At 36.6% G+C, this 23,584-nt stretch overlaps 1 protein-coding gene across 1 annotated transcript in view; it reads left to right on the top strand.

Moving 5' to 3' along the window:
* The window catches only part of tesk2 (testis associated actin remodelling kinase 2), a 38,972-nt gene that overhangs the window by 11,450 nt on the left and 3,938 nt on the right, over positions 1-23,584 (top strand). The window contains exons 5-11 of the mRNA XM_028473578.1: positions 3,322-3,370; positions 12,198-12,344; positions 13,031-13,113; positions 16,112-16,196; positions 16,577-16,660; positions 18,238-18,324; positions 21,184-21,322. Coding sequence (XP_028329379.1) covers positions 3,322-3,370; positions 12,198-12,344; positions 13,031-13,113; positions 16,112-16,196; positions 16,577-16,660; positions 18,238-18,324; positions 21,184-21,322 — 674 coding nt within the window. The remainder of the gene's footprint in view (positions 1-3,321; positions 3,371-12,197; positions 12,345-13,030; positions 13,114-16,111; positions 16,197-16,576; positions 16,661-18,237; positions 18,325-21,183; positions 21,323-23,584) is intronic.

Below are 23,584 nucleotides of genomic sequence, written 5' to 3' on the forward strand. Positions count from 1 at the left end.
AGCAAGAAAGACCATTTCTATCATGGGACAAAATGAAACATACGCAATAATGAAGTCTTTCTTTAATAACTTTAAATCACAAACTTTGATTTCAGTAAAAAAACTGAAACCTTGTTTTGTAGAACTAAGCAGTTTTTGTAACGACTAAAGGGATCCTATACTGTTTTTACAAGTTTGGCCTAAAATCTTTGAAATGTACTCATTAGAAGATCTATACCTAACAAAATGCGTTATTATGCACCATATTTATTTAATTGCCTTTTTAAAATGGGACTACTTTACAGTTTTAGAGCCTGTGTTCTGACATTTTTTAATCACGTGATTGATAAATGTCACACGGCCCCACTGCCTGTAAACATTCTATTGTTTTCTGTTGGAGTGAAGAATTCAGTCTGCGTTTTAGATCATTTAGCAACATTTTCGGTGAAAATGCCAACTTGTGCTGCTTTTGGTTGCTCTAATAAAACAGGAAAAGTTAAAGATGCCGATGTAAACCTCTTTTGTTTAGAGGATAAAACAGTTGTGACCCACCTTAAACTCTGAGAATGAAGCAGAGAAGAAGTGCTCTCCTAAAGGAACTTTATCTTGCCTTTAAACAGTGTATGGCTGTGTATGTCCTCCATATTGTGAACACCATCAGTGAGTATATAAGATGGATGAGAAAATACGTCCAGTGGGTTGCAAACAACAAACTAAAAATTAAATAATTACATTAATTCATTCATTCTTTTGGTTAACCCTCCTATTATTCTTGGGGTCAATCTGACCCCATTACATTTTGAACAACTCTAAAACATGCTTGGCAATGTTATTTTTGAATAGCTTTGAATTCCATGACTTTAACATGATGTTTTCAGTGTCCTGTATGTATAATGTACACATTGATCCGCCCTTAGGGGTCAATTTGACCCCATGCTGTTTTTAATGATATACTTTTGTAATTAAAGACAAGCATAAAGTGTCTGATAAACAAAGTTGGTTAAAATATTTAATGCTACTTTCAAGACCTGTGATCAAATTGACCCCAAGGATAGAATGTGTGGGTAACATTTGAGGGTCACAGGAGGTTAAAGATTGGGGAACATTGCTGTAAAGTTTTTCTGTCTAAAGTGTTTTTTTTTTGTTTTTTTTTTTGCTGCTGCTGTTTTGATAAAGTTGGGTGGAACATTACATATTATTAAGTCTTTATGTTAAATACCGTTCATTAATACCCAATAAAAGCCAGGACGCCTTTAAGAATGATTATGTGATTACAACAATAACAAAAGACAAAAAAAATGTTTCCCATGACGCACAAAGGTTTCTGTTATTTCAATATGTTTGTTTTGCTTCTTTTTATAGCCTTACTTTTATTAAAGCACAGATCCACATTTGTACAAACAGTGGATGATCACTTTAAAGGAATTAATCAAGCGTTTTTTGAATTGCTATCACTGACAGAATATTTCATAGGCATATTTGAGCTTTCAGTAATTAATTAATTAACTGAGCTTTATAATTTGTAAGCTTTAAATACCATAAGGCCACTCTTGATTATCCCTTCATAGATTTAATATGGTATGAGGAAATTATTGAAAGCAATGCCATAGGCAGCAGTAAGAATAGAAAGACCCTTATTGGTCTCTGATTGTAGTCCAAATTATATTTCTAATGTTTGATAAAACACAAAGCCATGTCTGCACTTTTACTATTGTTACATTGGGCTTGTTTTAAAAGGCGTACAAATAGAAAAATCCACATTTTAGAGCATGAGAGTAAATCTGCTTCACATGAATCTAGTTAGGGGTGGGATATTTATGCATGTGTGTGCTCATTTACAAATATACCATCTCTCTGTGTGTGTGTGCTTGCACACATCTTTCACAAGGCCATCTTTGTGTTGAGCACGCCCAGTCGATTATGTGTGTGTGTCTGTGCGGTAACAAGCAGACACTGAGGGAGGCATTGTCAGCTAAAATCCAACAAGGACCCACAGAGTCGAACTTTTCATTGCCTCAAGAAATCGTGAAGCAAACACATTTTGTTTTGCAACAATCTGTGGGTCAAATATTTTTAACCCTTTAGCCTTTGGACATAAAGAAAAATAACCACTGTAATAATAATATAGAGCCCAAGGTCATGCTCATTCACATGATATACATGTGTAAGAGCAAAGGGGGGAGTCTGGTTATGTTTATTAAGAGTTTTTGAATTGAAAGGTAGAACAGAGAAAGAAATGAGTGGAATGCAGGTGAAGCCACTGACCTGTTATTATCTTCCTGTTAACAGACGGCCTCGGAATAATCACCTGTCGGGTCTTGTCCGTTGGAATTTTAATCTTTTCTTAACTATTCTTCCTGCTTTCTCCGATTACTTGGACCAGAAAAAGGTTGCACAAGAGTTTAGTTCAGGTATTTTTGCGTTGGAATAATATCTCTGTGTAGAGGTGAGGAAGTGTTTTGACTAAATGATCACAACTTTATTATTTTATTAGGTTTTATTTGTAAAATCTTATGGCAATTTGTTTTTTTTATAGTATGTTAAGGTTTCATTTATTCAAACAACTGTTTTTCAACAAATTTATGATCTCCCGACCATGTTTCGACTGTCTTCAGAGGCCTCTGAAGAAGACTGGCAGTTGACAGTCAAAACATATCAAGAGATCAAAGTAAATTTCCTGAAAAACAATTGTGTGAATAAATGAAACCATAACATATTCAAAAAGGAACTTGCTGGAATTATTACACGAAAGTCAAGAAAACATCAAAGCATTCAGCAGATGCCTCTGAAGAAGACTGGCAGTTGACAGTGGAAACATGTCAGGAGATCAAAGTAAATTTCCTGGAAAACAGTTGTCTGAATAAATGAAACTTTAACATATTATTGAAAAAGAAGACAAAAAGAACCTGGTGGAATGATTATGCAGAAGTAGAGGAAACATCACAGCGATCAGCATACGCTTCTGAAGAAGACTGGCAGTTGACAGTCAAAAAATGTCAGGAGATCAAAGGAAATTTCCTGAAAAACAGTTGTCTGAATAAATGAAACCTTAACATATTATTCAAAAAGAACTTGTTGGAATTATTACACCAAAGGCAAGGAAGCATCAAAGCAATCAGCAGACGCCGCTGAAGAAGACTGGCAGTTAACAATCGAAAGATGTCAGGAGATCAAAGGAAATTTCCTGAAAAACGGTTGCCTGAATAAATGAAACCATAACTTATTATTCAAAAAGAAAACAAAAAGAACTTGCTGGAATGATCATTTGTCTGTGTCAGATTTGTGCCGTTGTTCCACGATGCACGTTTAATTACTTATTTTATCATTCTTTTATTTTTTTAGGTTCAAAGGTGTGTGCGTCCACGAGGGACAGCTTCATGCTTTGACAGAGGTAAGAGAACATGGACATGTTCACCTTCAAACGTTGGTACAAAATAATAATGTGTCACATCAAAGTGACTCCGATAATGAAAGGTGGCATCGGTGCATCATCATTTTCACGGTGCAAATATTTTTAAGTGAACATCATGTCATTCTTGAGTGCGGCCCTTTAGCTTGCGCCCGTGTAATTGTAGAGAACCAAAGGGACTGTGTGTCCTTTGGTTTGCATAACACCTAAAACGTGTACACACACGAGTGTGTGTGTGTGTGTGTGCAAGAGATGGGAAGGAACATTTGATACTGAACGCTTAAAAGCTACTTAGTAATAAAGACAACATCACAGTGAGCTGCGTTTTCAAGCTGTGGCACAGGCCTTTATTTAGTTTCTGTGTGTGAGCCTCAGCCTATGCCTAAATTTTAATCTAAACTGTCCAAGTTGCGTTGACGAAGGAAATTTGGTTGTCAAATAATTGAACATATAAACAAAAATAAAGTAAGTGAGGCCAATTTATTTGCATAGTGCATTTCCTACACAAACTAACTCGATCTGCTTTCCATGATTGTAATTGAAAAACTGTTTCGTACTGAATCACAGCCTTTTTAGGCTTAAGTATTTAATTTTTCTCCTCTGCAAAAATGAAAGGCACTGACGTAAAAAAAAATTGCAAACAAACATTGAGAATAAAAGCAACAAATAAAATAAGAGTTGGAGCGGATAAGTATTATAAATGTCTAATTCAATGGTTCCCAACCTTTTTTGGATCGTGACCCTGTTTTTATATCACAAATCTATTGCGACGCCCAAGAGTTTTTTTAGCATTAGTTTTTAAACATGTTTGTTATACTGTGTAGCAAATGCAGAGTAGACAAGATTATTGCACAAAGCCACAAGTTCTGCCAGGTCGGTTATTTTTTTTCTTCCGTTTTCCCTTTCATATTTTCTTTATACTGCATTTTATTTAAACTAGAGTTATATCAGAGAAAATATAGGCATAGAATATAGTCGGTTAAGATTGTGTGGTGTTTTATTTTAAATAGAATTATAATTAAAAAAAAATATGAAAATATATTTGTAATCAGTAATTTTTTTTTTTAACGCATTCCAGGCAACCCCATTTAAGTTTCAGGCATCCCCACATGGGGTCAAGGCCCCAAGGTTGAAAAACACTGGTCTAATCAATGAAACAGTTTTGGATAAATTGTCAGTTGATTTTTAAGGTAAAATTGAGCAAATCTACACAACGAAAGCGACTTAAAGAGGTTCTTTTGCATCAATGTTGCTTCTCCCATTTGCTATAGAAAACACTTGTGCAACTAATACTTTGTGATCCAGCACTAATCCAGGAATCAGTTATGTTTTAACAGTTGTCAGACAGAACTCATGATTAACCTCACTCTGAAAGAAGCATACTGTTTAAAGATGCCCCCAGACTCACATATGGTCCTAATTACACTGTGTTGTTGCCCAGCAAATGTGCTTATTGTAACTTTTGTCAAACAAACTGTTTTTCAAACAGCTTTATTTAGTTTCATGACATCTGAAGATGTCCGATTTAGACTTTCTGTGCTGCAGGCACAAGTGAATCGGCACATTTAAAAACAACCTTGTTTATACACACACACGAACGGACACTGTGGTAGGTCTTGTTTTTCTGCAGCGGCGTAAATAGATCCTCTTTTGTCGTGTTGGAGGCAAACTGAATGCTCTGACCCTGGAAACCCATGCTCCTGATGTTACCTGACCCCCATTACCAAGGTGGTAGTCAGAGGAAACGCAGAGAGAAGTTACAGCATGGCCCCAAGCTACCGTAATAAACTAGGACTTAAATACCCAAAAGCTATGAGGTGCGGTGGCAACTTGTGGCTCTTACTAATGAGTTCACAATGAAATAATAAGCTACTTTATAAATCTGTATAATAAGAGAACAGCAGGAGTAAAACCTGCTTTACCTTCTTTTCTTTATTTATGTTTTATGGTAACACCCAACAGACAGACAAAATCACAAGAGATACAATGTGACTATCCATGAAACAAAGGCAAAATAAAATCAAACAACAAAAACACACAGCTCTTCCTGTCTCCATCAGACCAAATCTAGCCCCCCTCCCTCACCCCAAACTTTATACATGAAAGGAAAGATTCAATTACTCAACAAATCAGTGAACATTTGCAAACCAACAGTTACATCTAACCATATACCAGAAAGGTAAGATTAAACATTCTGAATAAAGGAATTGGTGTAAGAATTAGCATTGCATTACCTTCTTTATACTTACATTAGCAGTTTTTGGATTAATATTTCCACAGTAGTTTTTTTTTTTTTTTAAGTCCAAAAAGCAAGCAACACCATCCAACTGAGGGAGTGAGTCCAAATATAATGTTCAGTTCCAGAACAAGGGTCAGATTTCTCCTGTTCTGTGGTGGACCACCCTCCTCTGATAAATCAAACTTCACAGCATTTACACTAGAGTAGCTTCAATGGAAAAAAAAAAAAAACAAACAATATATATATATATATATAGTAAAAAAAAACAAACAACGATCATCCCTGTAAAACCCGTGCCAAACAGCTGCCTAGAATAAAGTACTTATTTTTTAAGAGTAACTAAACCCAGAGGTTTAGGCTCATGTGCATCAAGGCTGGACGTTTTTTTAAAAATGCCATGATTATGGGCGGGGTTCCTGAAGCAGTTAAGACACCAATCACCAAAGAACAATCTATGCTATACTAATTAGCTACTTAATACTCACTATACAGTTCTAGTCACAGTTATTTCAGTCCAACCTATTTGCCACAGATTGCACTCACTGTTTATCTATTTTTAGTTTGATTGTGAACAATGCAATAAATAGATAGTATCCGGGTGGATCATCTTAACTATTGGTTCTCCTAATTGTCAATCATTCTGATGATATGTTAACGTAAGGCTGTCATACGTGCTTGTGCCCGGTGCGCATCGGGTCCTTTGAAAATTGATTTTCACTTACCGATGGTGAGTCTAACATAGTGGGAAAAATACAAATGTTCTTTTGGAAGATAAGCTTGCATGCAGTGTTGTGCTAGTTACTGAAAAAAAAGTAACTAATTACCGTTACTAGTTACTTTATTCACAAAGTAACTCAGTTACTATTTTGATTACTTACACCAAAAAGTAATGCGTTACTGGAAAAAGTAACTTTTGAGTTACTTAGAATTAAAGAATGTATTATTTATTTTGGGTCATTTGTGTCCATACAGCTTCATATTAGTGCTGTAATAATGCAATAATTTAGTGTTGATCAACTGCTATAAAACAACCATAAATGATGTGCATATAAAGCACAAAACAGCTGCTCCAAAATGAAAACAGTCATTTTTCTGCCTTAGCACAGTAATGTAAAGTAAGCTGTGCATATTCAAGGTGCACATTCTGCTGTTGAAAATGCTTATAAAAATAAATGTGGAAAAACTAATTCACAGCATTTTTCTCAGCTACACAATGCTAAACATATCAGTCTAATTAGCTGCTGTTAGCAGTGGCACAGCAGTAACGACAGGCTGCATATTTACAACAACAAACCGTGCAATAGTTTGGCTGATCTGTCCTTGGATAACGGTCACAGTCCATTAAAATCCAGCCACAGCGTTAGCTTAGCTTCACTGATGCATCTTTTGGAGACAAAAACAATGTGCGTATTTCCACTGTGAGAAGCTCGTCCTGCTATCGCATTGACTCGCCATGATTGGCGCACGTGATGTAAACAGAGACACGCGACAATGCTTCTTCTTCTATTGTTTTACTGTGTTTGGCACAGCATCCCGCAAAAATATGTAGCGCCACTGTAAACAGGAACTACAATGCAGCTAGCAAAGTAACGGGCAAATGCACCATATTGTAACGGTAACGGCGTTATTTCTTACTAGTTACTGTCAAAAGTGACCCAACACTGCTTGTATGAGCGATGCCGACTCCAGCTTGTAAACAGAGCTGTGTTTCTTTTCTAAACTTTGGGAAAATCATCCTCTATACCTTTAACACTCGCATCTAAATTACTTTGTTTGATGCCTTACCTTCATTTTATAAAGTTAGGGGGTCCTCCACACTTGCATGTTGTTACCTTTCTAAAAAAAAAGAACCAATCACTGCTTGTCTTGGTTTGATGTCACTGTAAAACCATGACTCAACAATAACTACTGCCTTATACACAATTCCAAGGATATTAACGGAGAATTTTGAAGAATGTTTCCTATTTTTATTATGGTTTCAGTTGCGTGAGAAGCTTTAGGCTCCGCCCCCTCCTCTTCCAATTGCCTATTTCTGGCTGTTTATGGAGTGTGTTACTGCAGATTCTTCTATACCTTGGCTGTTTGTAGATAAACACCGGTGCCAGTTTTTATAGGAGGGGCGGAGCCAACAATGGTGGTTCGTGATAGCTATTAGGAAAATTCGACAGTAATAGCTGGGTGACCAAAAACATTTTTTTCAGGTGGGAAAAAAAGTATTTTTTTGGGGTTTAGTTACTCTTTAAAGATGACATTCTTCCTTTGAGATTCAATACTATGCCTCTTATGGAAAATGCCACTGCAGCGATAATCTGGACTAACAGTGAGTCATGACCCATAGTAGGATTATAAAACAGATCGAAGCCGCTCCCACCAAGAAACAGGGAGCCTTTGTTCCAGTCTTTCCAGGATTTATCATCAAACGGCAGAGCACAGCGACTCTCACTGAAGTTTTGTCCAACTCTGCATTTCTTATTTCCCTATTTCTATATTGTACAAGTTTCATAGCATGGAGCATATTTAGCACAAGCATGTGTTATTATTATGGAGAGACTACTATATCACTAACTCCTCAAAACGGGATCAAGCAAATTCCAGGAAAAATACAATGACTGAGAGTAAGCTGCTTTTATCGACTTTACTTCCACTATGTTACTTTTCGTCGACACTGCAGGTGCACTCTTTTACACACCATGTGATTTGCATTTACACTCTCTGCATACTCAATCAACCTAAACGGTGATAATGAAAGAGGGTGGAAATAGTCCTGGCTTTAATTGTGTCAAATCATGCTTTTTTGTATCCGCTAAACCCAAACATAACATATGCAGATATTGAACTCTACGGCTTCTCAGGAATTTGCTTGTCAAATACTGTAATCTCTTGACATATTTCATTAGTGTACGTTCTTGATGGTGTGTGTGTAATCTCAACCCACCGATACAGTACAAAGCAGGCTATGATAAATACTGACTGATTATCACACAAAATATTTTTTAAAGCCCTTGTAAAATGTTAAATAGACCCAGTTGCCTTTGTTGGCAGTATAAAACCAATAGTAGACATGGAACATCCAGCAGTACTGCATACTTTACTGTAGAAGAGGAAACTGCGTTTCTAAACAATGATTGGGAATAGAAATGCATCAAACAAAACAGGTAGTTTAAAAAACAAAAAAAGGAATTTGTATTGCATGAATTACTTGCTTACTTAGCCCTGGAGGGAATAAGTTAATCACCTTTCTGACACTGAAAACTCGGGGTTAATCCTCTGATTATTTTGCTAAAATGGAACAAAGCTTCTTGGCCCCCTGGTCATGTTTAGTGTTTTGCTTAAAGATATTTTACCTGACATTAAAGAGCGAGCTACAAATCCTACTACGGCTAGAAAAGTCTGTTCAGAACATAAAAAGTAACTAAACCCCAAAATTTTGGCTGACATGCGTCAAGGCTGGAAATTAAAAAAAAAGAAAAGAAAAAGCTTTGATTTTGGGCGGGGCTCCTGGAGCAGCTAAAATATGCCCAGTTTATACCATCAAATCTTCAAAGAACAATCTATGCTATACAAAGTATCTATCGACTCAATACTGACTATATGGGCAAAATTTTATTTAGGGGCACTTTTGGGATGTTGAAAATCATGAAATTCAAAGGTTACAGTAGCTCACTTAATTTTCCATGTGTGCTGAATTCTTCCTAATTTTTTTTTTTAACATGGGGTTGAATGCTGAAGGTCTTGTCCACTGCGTTACCTTTTTGTGGTAACAAAGTGGAGTGGACAACATGAAAGTTGGTTCAAGTCATCGAACACTGAGGTACAACTCAATGGTTCCTGTTGTAATATCTAATGTCCTTCATTGCCTTTTTAAGAATTTATATCAAGTAGTTGTTCTTGGATTTCCATGGATACGGTTGATGATAACAGAGTGGATAGGAAAAGGAAAAGGGCCGAAAACCCTCTATCGGATCTGTGTTACAGAAAAAACTAACGGAACTAGAAAGCTAGGATTTTTCTGCTTTATTAAGCTACACACACGACATTTCAATGGGTAAAAGTTTTTCCTGAAAACAAAATGTTAAGTATCGGGCCTGGACATATTTTTTCCCAAATGTGCCCCTAATAAAAATTTTGCCTATATTCACAATTATCTTCTTAATCTAACCTACTTACCACATATTGCAGAGTTCACAGGTGCTAGTTTTTATGGAAGGGGCAGGGCCTGTTCGTGACGTAAAAAATCATCAAAATGTCACAAACCACCATTCTCAGCCAATAGCAAAATTTGCCAATAATAGCTGACCTATTCAACCCATAGTCACGCTTACATTTTTACAACAAAATATGACAAATTGAAATACTTTGACTATGTCAAGAGTTGAATGAGAATCCATAAACAACACTACTTTATACCCAAATACATTTGTTTTCATCATAAAAAAGTGATTTGGAGGTTTAGTTCTTGGTCGAATGGGTAAATGTTCTCATCTCCTGGCAAACCCAGCTGCCTTTACTTTACTGTAAATTTACTAAATGTTGTAGTTGTTTGTGGCTCACAGCAGGTGTAAAAAGCTTTTACAATTCCCAACATTCATCCATCCATTCATTTTCAGACCAATTTATTCCTGTTTGTCAGGGTCGCGGGGGTCTGTTGGTGCCAATCTCCGGCTCTCACTGGCCGCTGGGTGGGGTACACCCTGGACAGGGCGCCTGTAATTCCCAAAATGCATGTGTTTTTTTTTTTTTCTTTTTCCATTTACAAAGACCAATGTATGAAAGACAAAATCCCAAATATCACCAATGCAAAATTATCAACTGACAAAAGCTTGGGGAAATAATCCTATTCGGTTGGGTAATTAGGGTTAAAGCATTCATTAATGATTTCTAATCCACTTACTACCCATTTGTTTCTACATTTGGCATCATTTGGAGTTCTATATAGTCTTTTAGGACAGTATGAGAGCATTGAGAACATCCTCAATCTTTATAGGCTTTACTTGTCTTTTAGTGGCTTTTTCTGCAATATCAATGACAAGTTCTAGATAAATTACTCCAGTAATTTTTGAGAATTGAGCTCAGCAGAATGAATTACAGGTGGATTTTTGGTTTGATTAAAATTTAGTTTACAATTTAATTCCAGTCAAAGTATGTAATAATAATGTCTTCAGGTTATTGAAAAGGATTAATTTCACTTTGCCATAGCATCTTCCCTCTCCGCTCCTTTTTGTTCTAACTCGGTGCCTGTCTGCCATTCCAATGACCGCAGCTTAACTCGACCATCCCTTTATCCCTCCTCAGCTCTCTCTTGTTAACTCTGCTCGTTCGTGATGTGTGACACGGGATTAGTGTGTCTGTGTGTTTGCATGCCAGTAGCGAGGTCAAGCAAGTGCCTCTGGATCAAAGCTGACACACAGGGTGGAAATGGACAATCCATCCCTTAGCCTGTGCCCACAGTCTCACAATATAGAGACGGTTGCCTATAACCAGGCAGCTAGGGAGTCTGTGTGCAGCTATTATTTTGTTTGTTCTAGACAGCAGGAAGTGTTAAGGAGATGTAATTAGGGGGGATGGCAATTCCTATAAAAGTATTTCAGTATCCAGTGCAGCCAAACCTGAACATTTAGCTTTTTAGAGCAACTCAGTAAAGGAATATTAGATGTTAAAATAAGCCTTAATCAGTCTTTAAAATGAATTTATGGCATTTATATTTCTGACAACCCTTCATTTAAAAGTGATATATATTTCAGTCTAACATACATTTGCATGTATGAAGTGATTAGATGCTAGGCGTGTCTCGATACATACTGACCCATTCATTATTCAACATTGGCCAACTTGACAGTTCTGTTTGGCTGGCCACACCCCCCTGTCACCTGGAGAAGAGAGTCCCAGTTGTGTCTTCACCCAGATAGAACTCATGAGGATGCATCAAAACCATCAGCAGACGCCTCTGAGGAAAACTGACAGTTGGCAGTCGAAACATGTTGGGAGATCAAAGTCAATTTCCTGAAGAAAAAAAAAGTGAATAATAATAATAATAATAATAATAATAATAATAATAATAAATAAAACATGACATATTAATTTCAAAATGAAGACAAAATTTACTTCCTCGAATTATAAATAAATCCAGTATAAACAAAGTATGTATTGTGTGCTTATATTGGAGATTTTAAATACAGACCAATATGATTTGTTGTTGTTGTTGCTGATATCGGAGCAGAATAGTCTTATTAGATACCTTTTTTAAATATCAAGGGTGTCGGTGTACTTTTTGCATGTCTGTGTTTGTTGTGTACCTAAAAACCTGTTACAAATCCTCATGAATGCACATGAAGCTAAAATTCTAAATAACTGTCTCATGTGCTGAACATACCAGCTAACAAAAACAAGGAAGTATCGATAAGGAATTAAAAACCACAATGCACCGCTGTAAAAAAACAAAAAATGGAAAACAAACACGTTCTCGATTAATAAGTTCTTTTTAAAACATTATTTCTTGAATGAGCACATTTGCCACGCCTACTAGTTCTAATCAAAGTGATTTTGTGATGTTTTTTTTATGTGTTTTTGTAGTACATTAATGGTGGCAACCTGGAGCAACTCCTGGACAGCAACAAACACTTGAGTTGGCCATCCAGGGTGAAGCTTGCCTTTGATATTGCCAGTGGTTTGGCCTACCTGCACTCCAAAGGCATCTTCCACCGGGACCTCACCTCCAAGGTTAAACATGCTTATTAGGAGAATTTTTCAAATTTAACAAATGGGGTAAATTCATTGCAGAGAAACGCATAAATAACGAGCATATTTTTGGAAATGACTCAAGGGCAGAAGATATTAAACCAGTTCCAACTTTAGGTCTTATATGTTTATAGCGACCTCTCGGCTAAATGGAACTCATCACTGTCAGTTGTGATATTCTCAACTAAGTAGCGTCTAGTTTTCCATCTTGACCCTGAGCCATGTTGGCACTATGAGGGAAATGGGACAGTGTGTACTGTGCTCTAACACTCTATCTGCTTTTCATGATTTGACTGCATTATTATTATTATATGAGTAAGTGAAAGCATAAAATACAGTTATTTGAGATTGCGTATGGTGTTTTATTTTGAAAAAGAATAATAATTCAAAACATAACTTTAATCTGTAATTTTTTATATCAATTACAAAACATTTTGGGTGACCATGTGGGGTCGCCTGGAATTAGCAGACCTAAAACTGAGATGAGTTGTTTGAATTGCCAAAGATCACTGTTATGTAATACAAGGGCCTTTCCCTAATGGGAAAACTATTCAAGCTCAAGTTTAGATAGGAAGGGAACATTTGGCTAGCCTTTAATTGTCATGGGAACTCTCTAGTCACAATTTATTTCATGTAAACGTCTTGTTAATGGTCGTCTGTATTTGCAGAACTGCCTGATCAAATGTGAAGACAGCAGCTACACGGCGGTGGTGGGAGACTTCGGCCTGGCAGAAAGGATTCCCACTAATCTGTAAGCAGTTTTTTTTACAATGAGGGCGACATTAAAATACCAAGCAGTCGGTGTCTGGCCATAAAAGCTTTAAAAGCAAAAGTTACGATGTTGATTTTCAGAGTCACCTGCAGCGTTACAGCCATTCCATAATTTCTAGACGGCCCCCCAAAAAATAGGAGAGCGTAGGAGTGAAGCGCGTACCCCTATGTGCACAGATAACATTAGACTGATGCAGAATCTCAAACACACAAAAGGCCTGGGTTGCAAATTTTCACACAAATAATAAAATTTTGAAAATGTATTAGCATGCATACTAAATACTGTATGTGGTAATTAGCAGCTTCCTTTGGGGCCGTATCCATGGATATAAAAAGGGAGATTGGATGCATATTCGACCGTTGCTTTGATTGGTCCTAAAATGGACCCCATTTTACCAGGAGCGAACTGCAGTTACATTTTCTAGTAATTTTATTTATTTTTTATTATTTTATTCTTTTAATTAATTTTTTCATTGTTTTTTTTTAATCAATTAACTTATTACATTTTTTTATTTACTGATATATGTTAATAATTGGAAGACAAGTCTCTAGTTTTTAATTATATTTCAAGTTTTTTATGTTGTTGTTTTTAGCTTAACCTGTCAGTCTTGTATATTGCAAAATTACACAAAATCATTCAAAATTTTAAAAAAACGTAAAAAAAAAGAAAAGAAAATAACGTATTTTAATTATAGTTTTTATATTTACTAACAAGCTGTAACTCTTGCATATTGCTAAATTACACAAATTAATTAAAAATCAACAGTTGTACTGATTCTTTACGTGGGCAGAAGCTGGGTAGTGTCCTTATCCTCCTCTTCCTCATACCAATCAGTCACAGGGTTATTTATTAACACACGAGTCAGACTCTGACATTAGCAGCCAACACTACAGTAGCTGCTTTAGAGCTTTGACAGCAGACGATCTGCAGTGTTAGTGGAGGGTCTGATTTTTAGGGTGGAAGAAAAAAATGGATTTTGTGATATATTGTAATATTTCACTGCGCAATTATCGTATTGATCCACAAAATGTCCAAATTGAAAAAAAAAACATTTCTTTGCGTTAACATATTAGCATAGCATGTAAAAGCATGGTCACTAGGTGTCAGTGAACCACATCAGACCTTGTTAAACTACCTCACTCCTCAATGCATGTTAGCTTGGAAACTGATTGCGCTTTATTTTCATAAATATATATTTTTTGAAATTTCAGAACTTAACAGAGTCAGAATGAGTTAAACATTTTTTTTTTATGTAATTTGACAGTTTAAAGGTCCTATATCATGCAAATCAACTTTTTTGAGATTTTAACTTTGTTACAATATTAATTCCTTATCAAAAACACCCCCAAAATATTATTGGGGTTCCTTCCTACATCTCTGAGAAATCCTCAATAATTCTGCTCTCTGAGGTGCTTCTCCGCACTCTTCTGAAAAACGAGCGGTCTGTTCTGAACTGACGTCATAACGTCTGAACCGCCCCCTCCAGGAAGTGCCTGGTGCCTAAGCCGCGCCTCCTCAGTGATCATACACTGTAGTGTATGCTCTATTTGTTCATGTGGAGGTGTACTCCGCCCTTGTGGTTTCAAGGGCATCTTGTGGTTTGGGGCATTGATATGTGTTCATGCATCTGAGCTTTTGTGTAACCTGCCGTTCTAGTGAAAAGGAATATATATTATACTTTTTTGTCATATATGTTAAGCTACATACACAAAATGTGTTCTCTGCATTTAACCCCACCCTGAGGAGCAGTGGGCAGCAACGGAGTAGCGCCCAGGGAGCAGTTCCATTTTTAGTATCGGTTATATTGCCTTGTATCACCTTTGACTTGATCTGACGTGCTTGTGAAACAATGCGACGCAGCGGTTGGACAAAATAAATGATTGTCACCTTATATGCACTATTCCTGTAGTTAATAGAGATGAGGAGGAGAAGAAACTTAGACTTAGCAGCTTAACACTCCGGTGTCTGTTTGAAGCAGCTGAATGACTCTGGTGCTGCTGCTGTGATAAACACACAGCCTGAAGTGCTGAGACGGACTCACAATCACAACAGCTACCTAAATATCCATGTGTTTTACTGTAATGCGCAGTTTTTTGGCTGAAAACAATAACAATGTGTGGATAGCAAAAAGAAAATCGCTTTGGTGATCACTGATCTCCCTCAGCGAGGCATGAAGTCAGCGTCTATAGACACGCCCACTCATGAATATGCATAAGCAGCCCGTTGCTCAGAAACTCACTTTTTAGAGGGCTAAAACTCTGGAAAACAGGGGAGTTTGGGAAAATAAACCTCAAGTACTATGTTGTTGGGGTTCTTAGAACAAAACACACCACTTGTTTTTGATATTGGTACTTCAATTACAGTTAGTTAACATTTACTTGTTCTCGACAGTAAAAAAAAAAAAGAAATAAATTGTATTTAATTTCATTTTGTACTTGTAAAGGTCAATTTTGTAATTAATGATATCGCGGCATATATCGTGTTGTGACATGCAAATTGTGAATCGTATCATCAGATTCATGGCAATGCACACCCCTATTCTGAGTCTTTTCTTCATCAATTAGAAAGGTCACAAACTAGCTGTTGCTTTTTTAGAAAAAACACACAATCGTGTATATCAATGTATTTGTACCAGATAATGTTTTTAAAAATAATTTGCACTATATGAAGCTATTGAGGCTTCTTTTCCCAAAGGTTTGGCTGGAAAAGCTACTGATTTCAGTTTTGAACCTGGAATCCAAATCTTATCACTTTATTGTTTTTTTTGTATTTAGTCATTAACATTACAAAAGTAGACAGGATTGTGTTCAGCAGTATTGAGTGCAGAATTTAATTCTGTCAAGACATCAGTAGCTTTGGTAGCGATTAAAACAAACACATCCAACAGAGTCATTAGTTGTTTAATCAATTCAAAGTTAAACAACGTCTTTAATTGTAATTGCATATTGCACCAGTTCAACCTGTGTGTTGTTTGTAGTGCTGAAGGAGAGAAGCTGGCAGTGGTTGGGTCTCCTTTCTGGATGGCTCCTGAGGTTCTCAGAGATGAACCCTACAATGAGAAGGTAAAGCCTTTAATGAACCCGAGGACACACCCAACATTCATAAATACATTAACGTGGAAACCATTCATCTTCATTAGTTCAAGTGTGCACATATTTGATTTGGGTTTTAAGTAAATGTTATCACGTTGGCTGCAGTAGTTTGGACTTTAAACTGCTGTGTGTGTGTGTGTGTGTGTGTGTGTGTGTGTGTGTGTGTGTGTGTGTGTGTGTGTGTGTGTGTGTGTGTGTGTGTGTGTGTGTGTGTGTGTGTGTGTGTGTGTGTGTGTGTGTGTGTGTGTGTGTGTGTGTGTGTGTGTGTGTGTGTGTGTGTGTGTGTGTGTGTGTGTGTGTGTGTGTGTGTGTGTGTGTGTGTGTGTGTGTGTGTGTGTGTGTGTTTCCAGGCCGACGTGTTCTCCTATGGAATAATCCTGTGTGAAATCATTGCAAGGATTCAGGCTGATCCCGACTTCCTTCCTCGCACAGAGGTGACTCTTCATCCTATTACCGCTACTACTTTACTTTGTAACAGTCGTTGCACTAAAGCCCATCACACCTACCGTATCTGCCTGTGTGCACGATATATTATCCCCAATACAGCAGAAACAATAGGCTTAAAGGTGTTTGGCTGAAATGTATTTTTAAAAACTGTTAATGATCACTAGGTCAATGATTCTTAACTTTTCAACGACCCCAAAATGAAGGTGCCAGAGACCGTAAACCCCCACTTTACCCGAAGATGGTTGAATACAGTACAAGAACATTGAAGAAAATGGTCTATTTTTATATGAATTTGTGATAACCACATTTATGTATTTATTTATCTGAATAACATTCACTGTTATCCAGGAACTTTATTATTATTTGTGCCATAGTATATAGACATCTTAAAGATGTAAATTCTTAAGATTTGAATCCAAAATGTAAACGGTTAAAAGTGACCAAAAATGATGGAAAAGGTGCTGAAATGGGATTTTAAAAACCACAGAAATTGGTTAAACGTTTCAGAAAATAGACTGAAAATGTGGTAAGAAAAGTTCAAAGCATCAATATTGGCAAAAATGGTGGGAGTTGTGGTAATGTCATTTAAAAAGTAGGAACAAGTAGTTTGAAATGGGAAGTATTGGGCATGAGAAATTATGGATGTAGTTCAATTGGCAAAAAATAAGCATGAAATCTGGAGAAAAGAGGTCAAAAGTGACAATAATGGGTCAACATATACAACATTAAGTGTGAAAAGTGGTGGAAAGGGTTTATAAGTGCCGAAAATAGCTTAAAAATGGAAAAATTTGCAGAAAAGGTGTTGAAATTTGATGGAGAAGTGACAGAAATGGGAGTAATGTAGCAAAAATCTATTAAAAGGAGCAAAAATAAGGTTTAAATATGGTGAGTTTGGTGGAGTTGCAGAAAAATTGGGCTAAAATTGTTCAAAAAACATTCTTAGGTTCTTGAAGGCATCAGGCGACCCCCCGCCTGACCCCAATGTTGAGAACCCCTGCACTAGGTTATCATTGTATTGATAAGCTAAGGCTCTTAACATGAAGCAAATAATTAACTCTTCATTGTGTGAAAGATAATGACTCATAAGTTTCAATACATTCCACACAAATGAAACAAAGTGCAGAAAGATAATCTTTGCACGAGGCGATCCTTTTCTGTACTGTTTGCAGTGCGGGCACGCCTCACTTTAACTGCTTTCATCACGTTGCATCATAAACGTGAATGAATGGGCCATCGTCTCCCCTCCTTTATTTTTATTTGCTGTTTGATGTTAATTCGTTTATGGAGCATCTGCTGCTGTAATGAAAGAATAGACTTTTGTATCACAAAGGGAATTACTAGCATCATTACATCAGGCTTATAACACAGTCTAGATTTTCCAGATGTGTTGCTGTGATGGTCCACAAAGAGAGAACAACTTTGGCAGGCAGCAGGGAAGCTGTCGGAAGGATTAGTTTGACATGAAGCTGGATTTGGCAGGTCCAGCTACAGAATGTCAAAACATCTGAATGTGAATCTCCGGCTTGCTCTTCTTTTGATAATCGTTTTTTTTTCATCTGAGCAGAACTTTGGCCTTGACTATCACACCTTTCAGCACATGGTTGGAGACTGTCCTCCAGACTTCCTCCAGCTGGCCTTCAACTGCTGTAATGTGAGTCCAGTTATATCTCAATCACTTTTTTAAAGCAATTCAAATCTTCAGCATGGTGATCAGACTATAACTTCATTAATTTAAGACATTTTTTTTTAGATTTATCTAGTATTTACTTGAAGTTGTATACATTACGCTGTCATTAGCATGAATAAGGTGTCATGAAGACTGTCACTAAGTGTCGTTTGCTAAATTATGACACCTTTGGAGCTATGTTGGCATTTTTGGGTTAGGTGGAGGGATCTAATGGGGTTCGGTAGGGTTACGGGTTAGGGTAACAAACATTTAATGACAGCCTTCATGACTCCTTATTCACGCTAATGACAGGTATCATGTCGTAATAATGACAGCGTAATGTCAGCCTTTATGTATAAAACTTAGAGTAAAGTGTTACCAGCAATGTTTTATTTTATTTGGAATTACCAAGCAAAATTTGAGTTAAAGCTGCAGGAGATAAAAAAAAATAATAATAATTTACTCAGACATATTTTAGGCCTCATAGATGACTGAATTAAAGATTGTTGGCTCAGGAACAAAGTTATATAAAAGGTTATAATTGCCACTCGAAATGTAGTTTTAATCTACTGTAAACACTCTCTTATTGACATTGTCAGAAATGTTTCTTGCATTGCATTATGGGATGTGGAGTCTTGTAAATGGATGCATAGAAGTGCTTTTAATACGTTTTTACCGTGATTTCTTGTGTTTGCCCCAATAAAGTGACTTCCCAACACATTTTTGGTGTTTTCATGGACTGAAAATTGTGGTAAATCAATGGCGGATGTTTATTTTAGGGTTTACACAGAAAGATCTAAATCCATCAGAAATGTAATGTCTCGTAGAGAGAGGTGGTATCAAGGGGAATGCCGGAAACAAATTAGAACAAAAAAAGTGAATAAGTGTCTTCCCTGTCTGGTGAACAAACACAAAAAAAATCACATTAAGTTTTGTCCGTCTACGGGACTCTACATCCAACAATGCAATGCACGAAACCTTTCTGAAACTTTCAAGGGAGTGTTTACCGTGGAGATGAAAACAAACTTAAGCTATGACTTCATCTGATGGAATATTATCATCTCCAGCAGCTCTAAACCTAAATGTTACAATTTTTTTTTGAGGAATAAAAAAAACGTTTTCACTTAAAACTTCACGTCAGAAATTAAATGTATCATTTCTGCAGACCCACTTGGTCTTTGTGCTGAAGGAACACGCATCACTGACTGCATTACATTATTTCTTGGTAACTTCTGGAAACTAATGATGTAAAAAAAGAGCAAGAATTTCACACCTAGTCTAACGGTATGACGGTACATCCTGTCCAAATGTCTGTGGTAATGCTGCTCCATCACATTATTCAAATGGATTTCCTTTATGAAAGCCATGAATTACTAAAAAAAAAAAAAAAAAACTTCTCTACTGACCTTTGGTGTTAGATGCTTTGTGTGTTTTCAGCCTTTTTCAAAAAAAAGTTGTTCAAGTTTCTCCAGGCATTTAATGTTGTTTTTTTTTTTTTTTTAAGAAATAAAGACACGATCGGATTATGTGAATAACTGGATTAGGCGGACCATCCGGGGGTTCTTTGTTCTCTGAAAGCAGGATCAGCTGTTTAGGATATTAGGTTTTAAATAAAAAATCTGTCATTTTATTAGTGAGTACATTCATTTCTAAAATAAGTGTTGTTCAATTCCATTAAACTTTATTTATATAGTGCAAATCACAACATAAGTCATCTCGAAGAGCTAGTTTGTTGTAAAACACTAATGGTTCTCAACCGTTTCAGCTCACAATCCCCAAAATAAAGTTTCCAGAGACCGGGAAACCCCCACTGTACCTAAAGGTAGTTGAACACAGACATGAACATTGAAGAGCAGTCATGTGGAGACAGGGCCATCTATAAGGGGGAATAAAAGGGAGAGATTTTTGGGGTCCATCCATAAAGTCAGCAACATGATGGTCCATTGTTCTATGAATCTGTGATAACCACATTTATTTATTTTTCTGAATAATATCCACTGTTATCCAGGAAGTTTATTTGCTATTTATTTGCTCCATAGTGTATCGTCATCTTAAAGATGTGAATCCTTGTTTTAATCAGGAATAAAATGGGTTAAAAGAGACCAAAAATGGAGGAAAAAATTGGTGAAATGGGATTTTAAAAACTACAGAAATTGGTTAAAATTTGCAAATTAGAGTGCACAACAATGGACAGGAAAAGTGGTAAAAAGGGTTCAAAGTGTCTTAGTTTAAACTGAATAATGGGCATGACAAATTGTGAATGTGGTTAAATTGGCAAAAAATAAGCATGAAATATCGTGAAAAGAGATTAAAAGTGACAATAATGTGTCAACAACATATGCAACATTGGGTGGGAAAAGTAGTGGAAAGGGTTTATAAGTGCCGCAAATGTCTTAGAAGTGGAAAAAATGTGCAGAAAAAGCATTGAAATTGGATGGAGAAGTGGCAGAAATAGGAGTAATGTAGCAAAATACATTATAAGAATCAAAAATATGGCAAGAAAAAGTGATGAAAATACTGTAGGTTAAAATATGGTGAGTTTGGTGTAGTTGCAGAAAAAGGGTAAAAATAAGCAAAAATGGGCTCAAATTGTTCAAGAAATATTCTTAGTTTCTTGAAGGCATCTAATGACCCCCTCCCAGTGTCTTGCTACCCCAAGGTTTACATTTCCATCCTCATCTACAGTTTCTCCCCTTAATGCATTTTGTTTTACCTGTTTTACTATTATACGTTCATCCCAGTTCAAAGAAAACATTTCTATGCATGCATATTTTTAAAGAGTGTGTCTTTTCTATGTATGACTTATGCTTACGCTTCGTCATCTTACCTCACACTGTTTTCCAGATGGATCCCAAACTGCGTCCGTCCTTCCCGGACAACGTCAAACAGCTGGAGGAGATTCTCGTCCACTTTAAGGTGGAGGAGATGGAGCATGAGTGCGTCTCCATCAGTGGAGACGGTGACAAGAAAACCATAGCTAAAGGTAACAATTACAGCATACTCACATTAAACTTCCAGTTTCACTTCCAAGAAAAGCTTATCCAGTTACTCATCAGTGTTTGACTTATCTCGTCAGTGTCAGGGCTGCTAACATGGGACTCCCTTTGTTGATGCATTCAGATGATTGTGTGTTTGCTCAATGGTCTACACTGCTCTGTGTCTACCAATGTTACGTTTAGTTATTGCATGTTATCGCATTCAAAGGAAATTTGTCCAAAAAGGGAAAAATGACTCATTTACTCATTTATCTTTGGCTGATGATATAACCGTCATAATATACAGTAGATATGTTAAGGTTTAATTTATTCTGAGGAAATCCACTTTGATGCCAGTCTTCGTCAGAAGCTCCTGCTGATCACTTTGATGTTTCCTTTGAAGTTGCCTTGACTTCCGAGTAGTAATTCCAGCAAGATTCTTTTGGTCTTCTTTTTGAATAATGTTTAGGTTTCATTTATTCAGACAACTGTTCCTTAGACAACTGCCAGTCTTTGTCAGAGGAGTCTGCTGATTGCTTTCACGTTTTTTTTTGAATAAATTAAACCTTAACATGTTATTCAAAAATAATCTTGCTCGAGACATAATATAAACGTCATCTTGACCTGTAGAGCATCTTTGGTCTGAGATCAACATTCCTACTTGAAGACACTCGATCCACACAGGTCCAGGTTCCACTTCTAATTCGGTCTCTGTGACAGTCGCCTGCATGTCTGACTATGGCAGAGGGAGGAAGGCAGTCGTGTTTTTGTTTGGACAAGCCAGAACGCTCCTTTTCCTCACAGCGCAGGATGCCACAAGTAGCAGTTTTACCTTTTCATTTGTTTTTTTTGGGGTTTTTTCTGTCCATTCTCTTTAAACCTGTTTACACGCCTTTATGTAGCTTCTGTTTCGTTGAATTCATCAGGTGTTAGTTCTTCTATTTCCTCCTCCTCCTTTCCTTCCTCCTGCTCCAACTCCTCTTCTCTGCTGCTGGTCACATCAACATTTTCCAAAAACCACATCATAGGAAGCATTCATGTTGCATAACTAACACTTAAAAACTAAATTTGGATCTTGGGGGAAGGCATTTTCAAAATCCATTTTGAGGCTAAATTTTTCTTGGAAGAAATGACATATTTTAGTCCCTAGAAAAGCATTGTCAAGAAGTTATTTGGAAAAATCATGCATTGTAAAATGCTACAAAAACATAATAATATAATACATTTCAAATGAAGTCCAACAAAAGTCTTACAGTCCTAGAAAAAAATGTAGTTTGTGTTGCCATCTAGTGGTTGTCATGAATCTTCATCACGTATCCTTTGTCTAGCTGCCTTGTTGGAGCCCGATATGTCACAAAGAACTGAAGTGTAACAAGACCCAAATAGTTATTTAAAAAAAAAAGTAATAAAACCCAAAATGTGATAACTGGTCAATAATGTAACAAAAGTGCTGTGCCCAAACTATAATTAAAAAAAAAAGTAATTAGACCCGAAATGTTACAAGTGTTCAATTATAGAAGATGCTGAGAAAAAGTCATAACTTTTTGCCCAAAATGAAACAAGTTATTACAACTTGTTAAATTTGGGGTTTGTTATTATATTATGAGCCAGGCAAAACAATTTTCCCTTAATCATGTGATAACTTTATTACATCATAGAGTGAGTCAATGATTTATTAGGGGGAAAATATTTTGCCTGCCCCATAATGTCATATCGACACTATTAGGTAAAAAGTTTTTTTGTTTTGGGCTCAGCATCTTGCTACATTATTGACCAGTTATTACATTTTAGGTGTTATTATAACAATTCGGGTCATTGTTACATTTCAGGCTCTAACAAGCCCCTCCCCCTCCAAAGGTCTCTATTCAACTTCACACTCGTTCACTCCAGCAGACTTCAATTAACTTAACATTAATGCTTTGGGACTGTAGGAGGTACTCCATGCACAGCGGGGGAGAACACGCAAACTCCACTCAGACCCCAGTCTGTGTGGGATTAATTTGCAATCATCTGAGAGGCAGCTTTACCTTCAGCCTTAATCTTTATTATAATGTTGTTCCTGTGGTGAACATGAAGTAGCTCAGGTTTAAGTACTAGTTTTCCTTCATAACCATCAGAGTTGAACGAGCTGAAAAAAATGTACATTTTATTTTGAGTTCTGTAAACTTTTAATCAATTGTTAGGGAAAAGAAAGCTGAAGGTCACTGAGATTATTCACCCACGACTATCTGTGTGATTTCTTCCATGCCTTTTCCACATGGAAATTCAAT

The sequence above is a fragment of the Gouania willdenowi genome, chromosome 17 (genome assembly GCF_900634775.1).
Source record: "Gouania willdenowi chromosome 17, fGouWil2.1, whole genome shotgun sequence".
NCBI classification, from domain to species: Eukaryota; Metazoa; Chordata; class Actinopteri; order Blenniiformes; family Gobiesocidae; genus Gouania; species Gouania willdenowi.